Source organism: Caenorhabditis briggsae (genome assembly GCF_000004555.2).
Source record: "Caenorhabditis briggsae AF16 supercontig from assembly CB4, cb25.NA_176, whole genome shotgun sequence".
Taxonomy (NCBI): Eukaryota; Metazoa; Nematoda; class Chromadorea; order Rhabditida; family Rhabditidae; genus Caenorhabditis; species Caenorhabditis briggsae.
Window position 1 is genome coordinate 35,390 of NW_025543506.1, and position 13,938 is coordinate 49,327.

At 33.2% G+C, this 13,938-nt stretch overlaps 3 protein-coding genes across 3 annotated transcripts in view; 1 reads left to right on the plus strand and 2 right to left on the minus strand.

Moving 5' to 3' along the window:
- Positions 1-1,095, minus strand: part of Cbr-fars-2 — a gene marked incomplete at both ends in the record, with an annotated part of 8,613 nt that extends 7,518 nt beyond the window's left edge. The window contains 2 exons of the mRNA XM_045241114.1: positions 549-705; positions 973-1,095. Of these exons, the coding sequence (XP_045091358.1) occupies positions 549-705; positions 973-1,095 (280 nt within the window). The remainder of the gene's footprint in view (positions 1-548; positions 706-972) is intronic.
- A 5,171-nt stretch (positions 1,096-6,266) lies between these two features.
- Positions 6,267-8,817, plus strand: CBG24522 (the record flags this gene model as incomplete). The annotated part of the gene is made up of 4 exons (XM_002648289.2): positions 6,267-6,700; positions 7,251-7,369; positions 8,117-8,422; positions 8,669-8,817. The coding sequence occupies 4 exons, from the start codon at positions 6,267-6,269 to the stop codon at positions 8,815-8,817; spliced, it is 1,008 nt and encodes a 335-aa protein (XP_002648335.2).
- A 2,322-nt stretch (positions 8,818-11,139) lies between these two features.
- CBG24524 lies at positions 11,140-11,502 on the minus strand (the record flags this gene model as incomplete). The annotated part of the gene is made up of 1 exon (XM_002648290.2): positions 11,140-11,502. The coding sequence occupies one exon, from the start codon at positions 11,500-11,502 to the stop codon at positions 11,140-11,142; it is 363 nt and encodes a 120-aa protein (XP_002648336.2).
- Between the last annotated feature and the right edge of the window lie 2,436 nt (positions 11,503-13,938).

Below are 13,938 nucleotides of genomic sequence, written 5' to 3' on the forward strand. Positions count from 1 at the left end.
TATGATTTTTGGTCCATTTTTTATGATTTTTGGTCCATTTTTTATGATTTTTGGTCCATTTTTTATGATTTTTGGTCCATTTTTTATGATTTTTGGTCCATTTTTTATGATTTTTGGTCCATGTTTCATAACTTTTGGTCCATTTTTCATAATTTTTGGTCTATTTTTCTTGATTTTTGGTCCATTTTTCTTGATTTTTGATCCATTTTTCTTGATTTTTGGTCCATTTTCCTTGATTTTTGGTCCATTTTTCTTGATTTTTGGTCCATTTTTCATATTTTTAGGTCAATTTTTCATGATTTTTGGATATTTTTAGGCTATTTTTGAGCAGTTTTCGACTATTTTGGACCATTCTGAGCTATTTCTGAGCATTTTTGACCCTATTTTAGACTATTTTCGAGCCGTTTTTCCTCATTTTCAGCTCTTTTTTCATACTTTTTGGCACATTTTAGACGATTTTCAGACCATTTTTCATGATTTTCAGTCTATTTCCATCGATTTTTCTATCAAAATCATGATTTTCAGCTCTTTTAAACTCAAAATCTCGCCTGGTTTCCTATAAGTCTGATGAACATAGTCCACGACTCGTCTCTTCAGCAAATTCAACGGATTTGACGTCTCCTGTAGGATTCGTCGATCCAGAAGACGTCGAACGGCTGGCGAGAGGTTGTAGAGGGCGTCTGGAGTGTATTGACGTCCGTCTAGCTGAAAATTCATTTTTCCCGGGGAAAATGGCTCAAAAATGACTGAAAATAGATTTTTGACACTTAAAAATTCAATTTTCTCCAAAAATTTTGAATTCCAGTGTCAAAATTAGCCTTAAAATTCGAATTTTCAGCTTAAAATTACCCAAAATCAGGCAAAATCGGGTGAAAATCATATTTTCTGTTTTCAAAAAAAAAATTTTTTTCAATTTTTTCGAATTTTTCGATTTCTGTCTATTTTTTTTTCAATTTTTTCAACAATTTCTACCTCGAAAATCTCCTTTTTCTCCATTTTCTGAGCTTTTTCAGTACTATAGGCTCTCGCTGATGACGTTGCAATGGGTTGGCACCGTGCCAAGACTGAGAAGCATCGTCGACCCGTTTGGAGCATGGGGAATCTACAAAAATGAAGGTTTCTGGCTGAAAATTTGAAAAATGAGCTGAAAAACTGAAAAATTCGGACAATTTTGAGCTAGAATCAATTTTTTTGAAAAAAATTTTTTTTTTGAAAATTTTACTTTTTTTCCTAATTTCCCAATCCTTTAGGGGTTTTACTAGCTGAAAATTCTGATTTTTCAGCTATTTTCGATTTAAAATCAACTTTAAAACGCTGAAAATCCAATTTGCAAGACAAATTTTAATTGTCACTCGAAAAATCTCGTTTTTGCATCATTTTCGACGAATTTTTGTTATTTTTCGACTGTTTTTGTTTAGTTTTTCATGATTTTCATGAATTTCCAGCTTGTTTTCCCGAAAAAATGACTTTAAACGATGAAAAACGAGGAAAATTAGAAAATCCGGAGGCATTTTTATTGCGATTTCTGCACTTGCGCTCTACCCGACGCGCAATTGCGGACTTTTCGAATTGGAGGAAGAGGGGAGAATTTGAATTTAAAAAGTGGTTTCTATGGTTTCAAAGCCTGAAAAAGACAATTTTCTAGCTAAAACACAGAGAAAAACACAAAAAAAATAATTTATAATAAAAATTATCAAAAATATCTCTAAAAATGGGTCTAACAAGCCTAAATCCATGTACAGAAAAGAATTCAAGGCTGAAATTCCTGAATCACCGAAAAATTGGGTTAAATCTGTGAAATTTCGGGTCAAAAGTGGCTAATAATCAATAATTTCGCATTTTCCAAAACATTCTTTGAGCAATTCCGCATGCTGAAGACGTCCTCTCTCATAGCCATCAGAGGTGTACAGAGTTTTCTGGAATATCACTTTTTACAGTAACTACAGTAATCTGGAATTGCTCATTTGTGAAAATTTGAATTCGTCAAGTCAAGAGTTTCAAAATGAGTATAAACATGACATAGTTTTGAAAAAAAATGTTAAAAATTTTTTTTTCGGAAAACCTGAAATTTTCAGACAAAACTGCTCATAACATTGCTCATTTTTGTCCAAACCCAGAAATTTTTGTATTTTTGAACTCAGCAAATTGAGCCGGTTCAAATGAGCATAAACATGGCATAGTTTTGAAAAAAAGTTTTTTTTCGAAATTAAAAAAATTTTTTGAAATTTTAATTTTTTTTTTAAATTTTAACCCAAAAAATATTTAAAAGCTGGAATTCAGTTGGATTTCTTCACAGAAAAAAATCCAGATCACAACTTTAAAAAAAATTATTTTATTCCAGAAAATTTCAAAAATTTTCAGCTAAAAAGAATGTTGACAATAAGAAATGTCCATTGGATAATTTTGATCATCATTAATGTATTTTCATTTGGTTAGTTTGACAAAAAAGAGGCCATGCGCCTTTAAAATAACCAAAAAATTTTGAAAAAATCGCTTTCAAACCAATTTTTGACCCATGGCCGAGTTTTTGAAAATTCTGGGCCACCAACATTTTTCTTTGGGCTTTGACGCCATTTTTCGCCTAATTTTCAGATTTTTTAGCTCATTTTCAGTCAAATTCAGTAAAAATTTACAGAAAAAGGAGCAGCGTTCGACAAGGAAAATTTACTGAAAGAAATCAATATCCGTAGACGACAACTGGCAAAAAGAATAGAGATTAAAACTATGTGGGAGATGGTATGCCTGAGAAAATCTCAATTATCTCGGTCCCTGTGACAGATATCAAAAACCTGTAAACTGATAAAATGTTTATCATAGTATCAGCAACATTTTATCAGTTGACAAAATTTTAATATCTTTTATGGGAACTGAGATAATTGAGCTTAAAGTTCGTGCGCCAAAATTCGGTTTGGCGCACTTCGAGTGCTGATGGCGCGTTTGAGCTCAATTATCTCACTTCCCATTAAAGATATAAAAAAGTAGTCAACTGATAAAATGTTCATCACAATATCAGTAACATTTTATCAGTTGACTAAATTTTAATATCTCTTATAGGAACCGAGATAATTGAGCTGAAAGTTCAAGCGTCGAAATTGGCTTGGCGCATTTCGCGTGCTGCTGTCGCTTGAGCTTAATTATCTCGATTCTTATTAGAGATATCAAAAAGTAGTCAATTGATAAATTATTTATCACAATATCAGCAATATTTTATTATTTGACCCCCGCGCCTTTGAAATCGGGATTACTGTAGATTTTCAAAATTCATCAAAACAAGGCATGCTTATACTCATTTTGAAGCTCTCAACGTTCTAAACTCAAAAAGTGTTTTTTTCAAATGTTTTGGATTACTGTAGCAAAAATTAAGGACCCGTATTGGCTTGTTTGGGCTTATTTTGAACTCAAAAGGTTCAAATTTGAATAATTTTCAATTTTAATTATATATTGGTTCAATTTAATCTAAATTTAAAATTTAAATTTAATTCAAATTTTCAGATCAATGCGTGAAAAAGGGATCCAGAATTTGAGCGTCGTGTGGTTGAAGTGGATTAAAATGTTTCACGATTTTTGTTTTTGTCTGTTAACTAGATAAATCCTTTTTTTGTGTATTTTTTTTGAATTTCCAAGAAATTGAAAATCGAAAATTCCAGCGTTTTTATACTAAAATTTTGAAAAAAAGTTTTTTTTTTCTTCATTTTTTTCAAACAGTAATTTTTGACCGTAATCCTATATTTAAGCCTCTTCTACACTTTTTACACTTTTCAACACTGATAAGATAAGACGCATACATTTTTTTCAAAAAAAAAAAAAAAGTTTTGTTCATGAAAGTCCCCATTGCTTTGTTTCAAAAATTTGTACTGAAATATATGATTTTTGGCTGAAAATCGGGATTTTCCAGCTATTTTCGATCATTTTATGCTGAAAATTCGACATTTCTGGACTAAAATTGATTTTTTGACTCTAAAATCATTTTCAGCCTATTTTTGGTAAATTTTGGCTGGAACTAGTCATTTTTAGACGGAAAACTTGAATTTTAATAAATTCTATGCTGAAAATTGCGATTTTTCTAACTGAAAATGAGTATTTTCAGCTATTTTCAGCCTAAAATGCAGTTTTTCCAGCTAAAATCCTATTTTCGGCACTAAATTCAGTTTTGGCTGTGAAATATTTGTTTTTTAGCCTATTTCGGTCATTTTTGGACAAATTTGATGGATTTTCAGCTGAAAATCGGGATTTTCCAGCTATTTTTCAGCTATTTAAACTCGGAAAATCAATTTTCAGATGCGAAAATCATGGCCTTATTTTGAGAACAAAAATACCGTAAACACTCTAATAGAACGCCATCCGAATCGTTTAAACTTGAGCCCATGTATCTCATTTTCTGTGAGAGATTTCAAAAAGTAGTCAACTGATGGAATGTTGCTGATATCATGATAAACATTTTATCAGTTGGCAACTTTTTGATATCTTTTAAAAGAAATGAGATATATAAGCTCAAATTGGACACTGGACAGTCCGGGTGGCGTTAAAAAACTAAACTTTCGCTAAATATGGTCATGTTCAGACCGTTGAAACATGAGAAACTTTAAAATCTAGACCGGATTAAGTTTGCTCAAAAGCTGAGAAAGTTTTTTGGCAGTTTCTTCTCATAATTCTGAAAAATTCATTTGGCGCCAAAATCTCAAATTTCAAGTTTTTCAAATTATTGAATTGTAATGTTTTTATATTCATTTTGAAGCTCTTAACATGCTTAACATAAGTGAAATTTATGAAAATTGAGGAGTTAAATGTTCAGTCTAAAAAACACGAACTTAGGCTCACGGTCCCCCTCTAGGAAGGTACAACTAGAAGAATAATATACATAGGATTTTTGGCTCTTTTCTAGTTTAGAGGTCCCAAAAAAAAATAGAGGTCCCAAAAAAGTTTAGTGGTCCCAAGAAAAAATAGAGGTCCAAAACTTAAAAATGCACAGATACCGGAATAATGTACTAAAATTTGAATTGTGTAAGAATTTAAAGTTTTGAGGTCTTATAGCAAAATAATTGTTGATGATATATTTTATACTTCTAATAGGCTTAGGAATGCATATTTTCTGACAATTATATAAGCCTGAGAAACAGCATAATCACGGAGTGATTACTGTATTGCCTAAATTTTCCTCATATGTAAATCGGGTTCATCGGCAAGATGCGAGAGAATTGGAGCTAAAATTGTTAGGAGTAGTCATGTCATCCTATAAGACCTTAAAACTCAAACTACTCGCACAGTTCAAATACTAGTACATTATTCCAACATCTGCGCGTTTTTCGTATTTTGGGACCTCTATTTTATTTTGGGACCTCTAATTTTTTTTTGGGACCTCTAATTTTTTTTTGGGACCTCTAAACTTTTTTGGGACCTCTAATTTTTTTTTGGGACCTCTAAACTAGAAAAGAGCCGGATTTTTTGATTCCCAAAAGGCAAAAATCCCTTATTGACCCGTATAATTGTCCTTGGCAGGTGGGGTTGGGGGGCCCATAAATAAACAATGGGAAAATCATTCAATTATTGATTGCGAAATCAATAGGATTGTTTTCCGGTCCTTTTTTCTTAGAGTATGTCATTCTTGGTTTTTTTTCTGCCTCATGTTTTCGAAACAACATTATTATTGACGTTTTACCTCAAAATCTTGATTTTTGAGTTCTGAAACATAAATTTTTGAATTCAGCACAAAATTTTGATTTCGAAACTTTGCTTTTAGAAACCTTCAGATGATGTTACCGTAAAGCCTCTAATAGAAGGGCCCTCCCCACTGTCAAGTTTAAGCTCAATTATCTCAGCTTCTATAAGAGATATCAAAAATGTGTCAACTGATAAAATGTATCGGATATTATGATAAACAATTTATCAGTTGACAAATTTCTCATATCTCTTACAGGAACCGAGATAATTAAGCTGAAAGTTTAAGGTCCTAAAATATAGGGTCGCTCTATGACAGTCAACTTTGAGTTTGATTATCTCGGTTCTTATCAGAGATATCAAAAAGTAATCAACTAATGAAATGTTGCTGATATTATGATAAACAATTTATCAGTTGACAAATTTTCTATATCTTTATCAGAAACCAAGATAAATTGGCTCAAAATTGAGAATTAGGGAGGGGGCCCTTCTATTACAGGTATTACGGTCAATCAAGATTTCGGTGCAACATTTTGGTCTAGAATTCGTAAATTCAAACTGAAATTTAGAAATCTTTAATTTTCCCCTTTTTTCAGATTCATCCCTCAAAAATGTCAACCACTCCAATTAACGCTGAGCAATCGGAATTCAATGAGCTCGTCTTCTCCTATGCTCTTCATCAAAAACTCATGCAATTGCAATTTCTAGAAGATTCTGAAGCTTCTGAACCCCCAAAATCCAAAAGATTGAGAAAATTGGAGCCTACAGACTTGAAAAACCTATCTGAAGTCGAATTTTCTGGATTACTGTACTGGCTAGAACTGCAAAAAGGCTACAAAGAACTGGCGGAATCCGAAAAATCGATAATTATAAAGAATTATTCGGTCAAAAAATTGAGTTTGGACCATTTTTATAGTGCATCGAAGTTTCCGGAAAAATGTAAAAATCGGGAATTTGTGATGAATAATTTCACTTTTGTGCCTGAAAATAGGACTGGATTCGAGCTGATTGATGATGATGAGCAACAGATTTGGGGCAAGAGAAAGTGAGTTAAAATTGGAGATTTTGAATTTCAAAAATTTATCAAAAATTCAAAAAGTTACAAAATTTTGAAATTGTGAAAAAAAATCCAAAAATTTTGTTGTTTTCGAAATTTTCAAATCATTGTAATTCTGCCAATTTTGGCTCAATTTTCAGAAATTTTTTATCAAAATGAAGCTATTAAAATTTTCTATTGTATCCAGTTTGAATTTTCAAAATTGATTAAGAATTCAAAAAGTTACACAACTTTGGAATTTTGAAAAAAAATTTTGAAAAAATTTTGTAAAATTTTCAAACTTCTGTAATTTGTCCAATTTTATCTCAATTTCTGTAATTTTCCATATCAATAGATAGCAAATTTTTTGAGTTCAATGATAACAGTCAATTGTTCTAAAAATTTTGAAACTTTGACTCTGAAAACGTGCTCTAATGATAAAAGAGTCAAAAACAGCCAAAAATGCTCGATTGAGCCCTGGAATGGAGTCAAATTGAAACTTTTGAAAATTTTTAAAAAGATCTCTGAACTATCTTATTAATTTCTCAACTTTCTCCAGATGCTTCTCCAGAACATTTGACAGATTCTGGTCAAAAATCATCAATCCGTTCGTCGATATCAAAATCACCGATGCCGAAATCGTGTTCATGCATTTGATGTTGCTGTGGAGCGATTCTGGTGAGTTTTCCAACTTTAAAATTTGAATTTTCAGTTTTAGCTGTAAAGTTTAAATTGAGAATTGTTTTTGAATTTTTTGAAATTTCTATTTTGACCCCCATTTATTGACCCAATCGATCCATTTTAGGCAATTTCTGGCAATTAGAGCGTGTTTTCAAACTTGCTTTTTTAGAATTATTCACATAATTTAATTCTACCTTAAAGCCCACAAAATTTGCAATTTATTCATACTAAATTTTCAAAAATTGAGCCAAAATTGACAAAGTTACAAACATTTGAAAATTTCCAAAAAAAATTTTTTTTGGAATTCTTTTTTCAAAAAATTTCAAAAATTGGTAACTTTTTGAATTTTCGGTCAATTTTTGAAATTCAAAAAGAATATTACAGAAAAGTTGAAGAGCTTTAATTTGTTAAAAAAACTTCAAAATTCGAGCCAAAATTGAAAAAATTACAAAAATTTGAAAATTTCCAAAAAAAATTTTTGGAATTTTTTTTCAAAATTTCAAAATGTTGTAACTTTTTGAGATTTTGACCAATTTTTAAAATTCAAAAAAGTAACAATAGAAAAACTTTGAGAGCTTTAATTTGGTACAAAAACTTCAAAAATCGAGCCAAAATTGATAAAATTACAGTAATTTGAAAAAATTAAAAAAACAAATTTTTGGAATTTTTTTTCAAAACTGTAACTTTTTCAATTTTTGATCAATTTTTAAAACTCAAACTGCAAATGATAGCAAATGTTTTCAGCCAACTCTACAGTATCCCAAACTACACAAATCTTCATGGAGGAACGTCGAAAATGGGCTCAAACCCATCTCTCCATCTGGTACCAATCCCACGGAGTTCAAAATTTCGAGGAGAGATTCCAGAAAATTCTAGAATTCGTTGAAGAGATTGAAGTGATTTCTGGAATGCATTGTGAGGATTTTCAGCTTGCTGAAATGTACAAAATCGGGGATTTGAAGGAGTTTTTCTATGAAAAATTGTGCTATGCACCGAAAAATGTGGAAGAAGATTTTTATGAACAATTCAAAGAGTTTGAGGAGCAAAAAGGTGAGGAAAATGTAATTTTCGGGCGATGAGACGCTGATTTTTGGTTTTAAACAGCAAATTTTGGTCCAGAAATCTTTTTTTTTTGGAAAAAAAAAATTTAGAAAAAATTTTGAATTTTTGAATTTTCGAATTTTTTTCAGAAAATGATTCCTAGAGTCAAATTTTGTGCTGAAATTGAAAATTTAAGTATCGAAACTCATATTAGATTCAAGAATCACAATTTTTGCCAAAAAATTTTTTTTCCAGAATCCACGTCTTCTAAAACTTCTGAAGGCCTCAACGTCTTCGGAGACATCGATCCGACTCGTTTGGTTCTGAATTCAACAAATCTGGGAAACGTCTTCGCCCCACTTCCAGATGATGTACCCTACTTTTTTGATGGATGCATTATGTGATTTTTTTTTTTGGAAAAAATTACTGTAGTAACTTTCTTACTGTATTTTTTGTTTTGTGCTTTGTTGATAATAAACTTTTTTTAATTCAAAAAAAAAATTCAAAAATTAACACATTTATTAAATTTTTTCTCAGAAAAATGTTAATTAATTTTCAGAGTTTTGGTCCATTTTATCGAAGAGCTCGGAGATTTTTGCTCTCATCTCCTTAGCCAACAAGGTGTCGAACATGAGCTTCTGAAAATTTTCGAATTTTCGAATTTCAACTATTTCTAACCGTTTTTGATGTTCGAGACTATTAAAATCGAGCTTCCCATAATTTTTTATCTCTGGAAACCATGTTTCAGCTCTCTAGCTCAAAGTGTCGTAAGGTATGGTGTCTGGTCTGCAAACACGCTGACCATGCACCAGATTTCACGACAATTTGAGATAGAGAGTTGAAAAAGGGGTTCCAGGAGAAAAATATCATGGGGAACTCGATTTTTATAGTTTGAAGCCGAAAATTAAAGGTTTAGGTAGGGAAATCTTATGTTTCTAGGTTACCGAGCCAAAATTCTGCTTCGAAAACATCAAAATCGAGTTCCTCGTGCTTTTTTACCCCTGCAAACCAATTTTAAACTTGCTAGATCAAACTGTCGTGAAATTCGGTGTCTGGTCTGCAAACACCGCGTAAATCATAGTGTTTGCAGACAAGACACTGAATTTTACGACAATTTGAGTTAGCGAGCTGAAAATTGGTTTTCAGGGGTAAAAAGACATGGGAAACTCGATTTTGATAGTTTCAGCTAGAAATTTCGTCTCTGAAATCAAAAAATTGAGATTTTTAAGTCTAAACGGCTATATTTTGGCTCCAAACTATCAAAATCGAGTTCTCCGTGCTTTTCTACCCCTGGACACCAATTTTTAGCGCTCTAGCTCAAATTGTCGTAAGGTATCGTGTCTGGTCTGCAAACAGCTAATTAAAATGATAATTGGGCAATTTGAACTTTTGAAAAATCGATTTTTTTGAACAAAATATACTCGAAACAAAGAAATAATTTTCTGTATAATGTGATGCATGTGTATTGCTTCCAAATATCATAAAATGTGAGAAAATGTGAGAGATTGGAAATTTCGGAGACTTAGAGAAAGACAAATAAAAGAAGTGGTGGCCTAACGTTTGTAAGTTTCTAGGCCACCATATAAAAATGACCTCACATGCTCTTGGTTTGTTTTCCAGGTCACTTTGAAGTGATGGCCTAACTTTCGCAAGATGGGTTTTCTAGGCCACCTTGGTAAAATAGCCTGAAAATGGTCTCACATGCTTTTAGGGTGTTTTCTAGGCCATTTTATCATGATGGCCTAACTTTCGCAAGATGGGTTTTCTAGGCCACCATGGTAAAACGATCTAGAAATGGCCTCACATGCCCCTGTTGTGATTTCTAGGTCATTTTGACATGATGGCCTAACTTTTGCAAGATGGGTTTTCTAGGCCACCTTGGTAAAATAGCCTGAAAATGGTCTCACATGCTTTTAGGGTGTTTTCTAGGCCATTTTATCATGATGGCCTAACTTTCGCAAGATGGGTTTTCTAGGCCACCTTGGTAAAACAGCTTGAAAATGACAAAAAATCACAAATTGTAAACAATTATGAATCATATTTTTTCCGAAAAATTCGATTAAAAAGAATTTCGAAACAAAATTTTCCAATTTTTCGAAATTTATTTAAACAGTATTCCATTCTTTTTCTATTTTTCTAATTTTCCCCCATTGTTTTTTTTCTCTTTTTGCTTGTCAAATTTTCCTAAATTTGAAAAAAAAGCGAAATTTCAGAAAAATGAAACCATTGCTCATTTTTCTCGTTATTGCAATTTTTGCAATTCAAACTACAGTAACCCAAACGACTGGCAAATCAAAAACTTCGAATGTTAATGAGGTAAATTCAAAAATTCAAAAATTCAAAAATTCAAAAATTCAAAAATTCAAAAATTCAAAAATTCAAAAATTCAAAACTTCCAGGTCCCATTCTACGTCATGGTCCTTATGGTATTCATCTTCTTCCTCTTGAGCTGTTTGATTTCCGGATTACTGTACATTTGCATGCTTTGCATTGAACAATATAGGGAAAATCGTTTTGTGGAAAATCCAGAAGAGCAAAGTTCCATGGAAATGTTTACTCCAATGCGCAGTCCGATTCCAAATCCATCGTTCAACAAAATTCATCCTGTTTAATTTCTTATTCTTTTTGTTTTCCTGATGAAATAATTGCAATTTTTCCAGGTTTGTACTGTAAACCGCCAACAAATGACATAAATCGATTTGTAACTTCGATCAAATATATCTCGGTTACTGGGTCCTGGGTCCTGGGTCCTGGGTCCTGGGTCCTGGGTCCTGGGTCCTGGGTCCTGGGTCCTGGGTCCTGGGTCCTGGGTCCTGGGTCCTGGGTCCTGGGTCCTGGGTCCTGGGTCCTGGGTCCTGGGTCCTGGGTCCTGGGTCCTGGGTCCTGGGTCCTGGGTCCTGGGTCCTGGGTCCTGGGTCCTGGGTCCTGGGTCCTGGGTCCTGGGTCCTGGGTCCTGGGTCCTGGGTCCTGGGTCCTGGGTCCTGGGTCCTGGGTCCTGGGTCCTGGGTCCTGGGTCCTGGGTCCTGGGTCCTGGGTCCTGGGTCCTGTGTCCTGTGTCCTGGGTCCTGGGTCCTGGGTCCTGGGTCCATGGTCCTGGGTCCCTGGATTCCTGGGTCCCTGGGTCCTTGGATCCCTATCGAATTTCAATTTCTCCAAAAAAGTCCAAAAAAATCATGGATCCAAAATTTTAAATCCCTCAAATTCCATTTTTTTCAAATTTCTCCTTTGCGCGAATTTCAAAATTTCTCTGGAAAATTCTGGAGAAACTCCCAGAACTCTCAATTTTCAAAGTTAAAATTTTCAAAAAATCCGGGTCTATAAAAGCGAAAATGTTCAAAATTTCAGCGGAAATTTCTGAGGAATTTTCGAAAAACAATTCCAATTTTTGAGTTTTCAAAAAACTATTTTCGGGGAATTTCAGATTTTCAGACAAATTTAAAGAAAAAAATTTCAAGTGGAATTTTTTGAAATTTTAAAAAATTAATTACTATTTTTTGGAATTCATATTCAAAAACTTCCTCGCGTTTTTGATTTTCAAAATTTTGAAATTTTTGAATTTTACATCCGGAATTAATCGATTTTTTGTGAATTTTAAAAAATTTCCAAATTTCTGAAACCCGCGAATCTTGAAATTCTAAAAGTAGGAATTTGAAGCCTTCCGATAATCCTGGACCTATTTTTTCGAAATCATAATCGATTTTTATTGATTTCATTTTTGGATATGATTTCGATTCCAGAATTTTGTCCTGGAGGCTGTGGGACGTTTGGAGGAGGATTTGGCTGAAAATTTCAGATTTTTTGAGTGATTTTTCATCATTTTTGGTCCATTTTTTTAAAGTTTTTTATCCTTTTTTAGTTTATATCCATTCGGGATTTTGGGATTTCCCGGATTACCGGACTTCTGGGTTTCTGGGTTTCTGGATTTCCGGATTTCCGGATTTCAGGATTTTCGAATTTCTGGATTTCTTTATTTCCAGATTTCCGGATTTTCGGATTTCCGGATTTTTGGATTTCCGGATTACCGGACTTCTGGGTTTCTGGATTTCCGGATTTCCGGATTCCAGGATTCCGGATTTCCAGTTTTAAAAGGATAAAAACTTTTTGAGCTAATTTTCAAAAATTCTGGCCTTTTTTCCTGATTTTTGGATTACTTTTAGGGTTTTAAAACTTTTTTTTCAGGATTTTTGGTCCATTTTTCATGAATTTTGGGCTGAAAAAAATGATTTACTGCTCAGAAAAAGTGCAAAGATCCATAACTTTTCTCATTGGAATCTCCGGCAAATCGAGAAGATTTTTGGGTTTTTTGGTCATTGTGAACCTGAAAATCATAAAAATTAAAAAATTCGATAAATCAAATATTCAGAAATTCAGAAATTCTAAAAAATTTCGAAATTTTTTGCAGAAAAATTACAAAAATTGGAAAAAAACGTCCAAATTTTTTTCAAATCTCCCTTGAGATGCATGACGTCTTCATCGTCTTCTGACACACAAGATTTATACTTTCTCTTATTTCTGAACATCTCTGCGTCCTCTCAATTTCTTACACTCTCTTGTTTCTTCTTTCTTCGTCTCTCCAACTTGGCTCCAGCCGAAAATTGATGTGGAGCAGCGGTGAGTGGGGCTCAATTCCCTTATTTTTTGACTTGGGCAGGTTTTGAGCAACTTTTCGTCCGTTCAGCGCATTTTTAGTGACGTTATGCGCGTTTAGGCTATTCTTCACCATTTTCGGTCAATTTTAGGTCAATTTTAAGCAATTTGAAGCCATTTTGGCCAATTTTCGGCATTCCAAACTCAAGTTTTGACTAATTAACGCATTTTTAATCAAACGTTTGGCTGGATTTAGTCATTTTGGAACTGTTTCGGACCATTTTTCATCTATTTAAGGGCCAACAAGCTATGAGCACAAGCTAGCCACACGGACCGTCCACTTTGTGCCTATATATCTCACTTCTTTTGAAAGATATCAAAAAGTTGTCAATTAATAAAATATTTATCATGATATCAGCTACATTTTATCAGTTAACCGCTTTTTGATATCTCTGATAGGAACCAAGATAATTAAGCTCAAAGTTGACTGTCAGGGAGCGATCCTATATTTTAGGACTCTTAACTTCAAGCTCAATTATTTCGGTTACTGTAAAAGATATCAAAAAGTTGTTAACTAATAAAATGTTTATCATGATATCAACTACATTTTATCAGTTGACCACTTTCTGACATCTCTCACAGATAACGAGATACCTGGGACTTAAATTTGACGGTTTGGGTGGCGTTCAATGTTCTAGAGTGTTTACGGTATTTTAAGACGATTTTCAAGCTTATTCATGCCATTTTTAATTTTTGGACCATTTTTCAGATGGACCCTCCTCTCAAACCTAAAGATGGCACTTCTAGTGTCCTGGAATCAATTCCAGTGGAAGCATTGGCTGAAATTTTGGACAGATGTGATTATCCATCAATGTGAGTGGATTGGGAACAGAATGTCTTTTCGAAACTAAAAGCGCCCTAACATGCCCCTGGTGTGT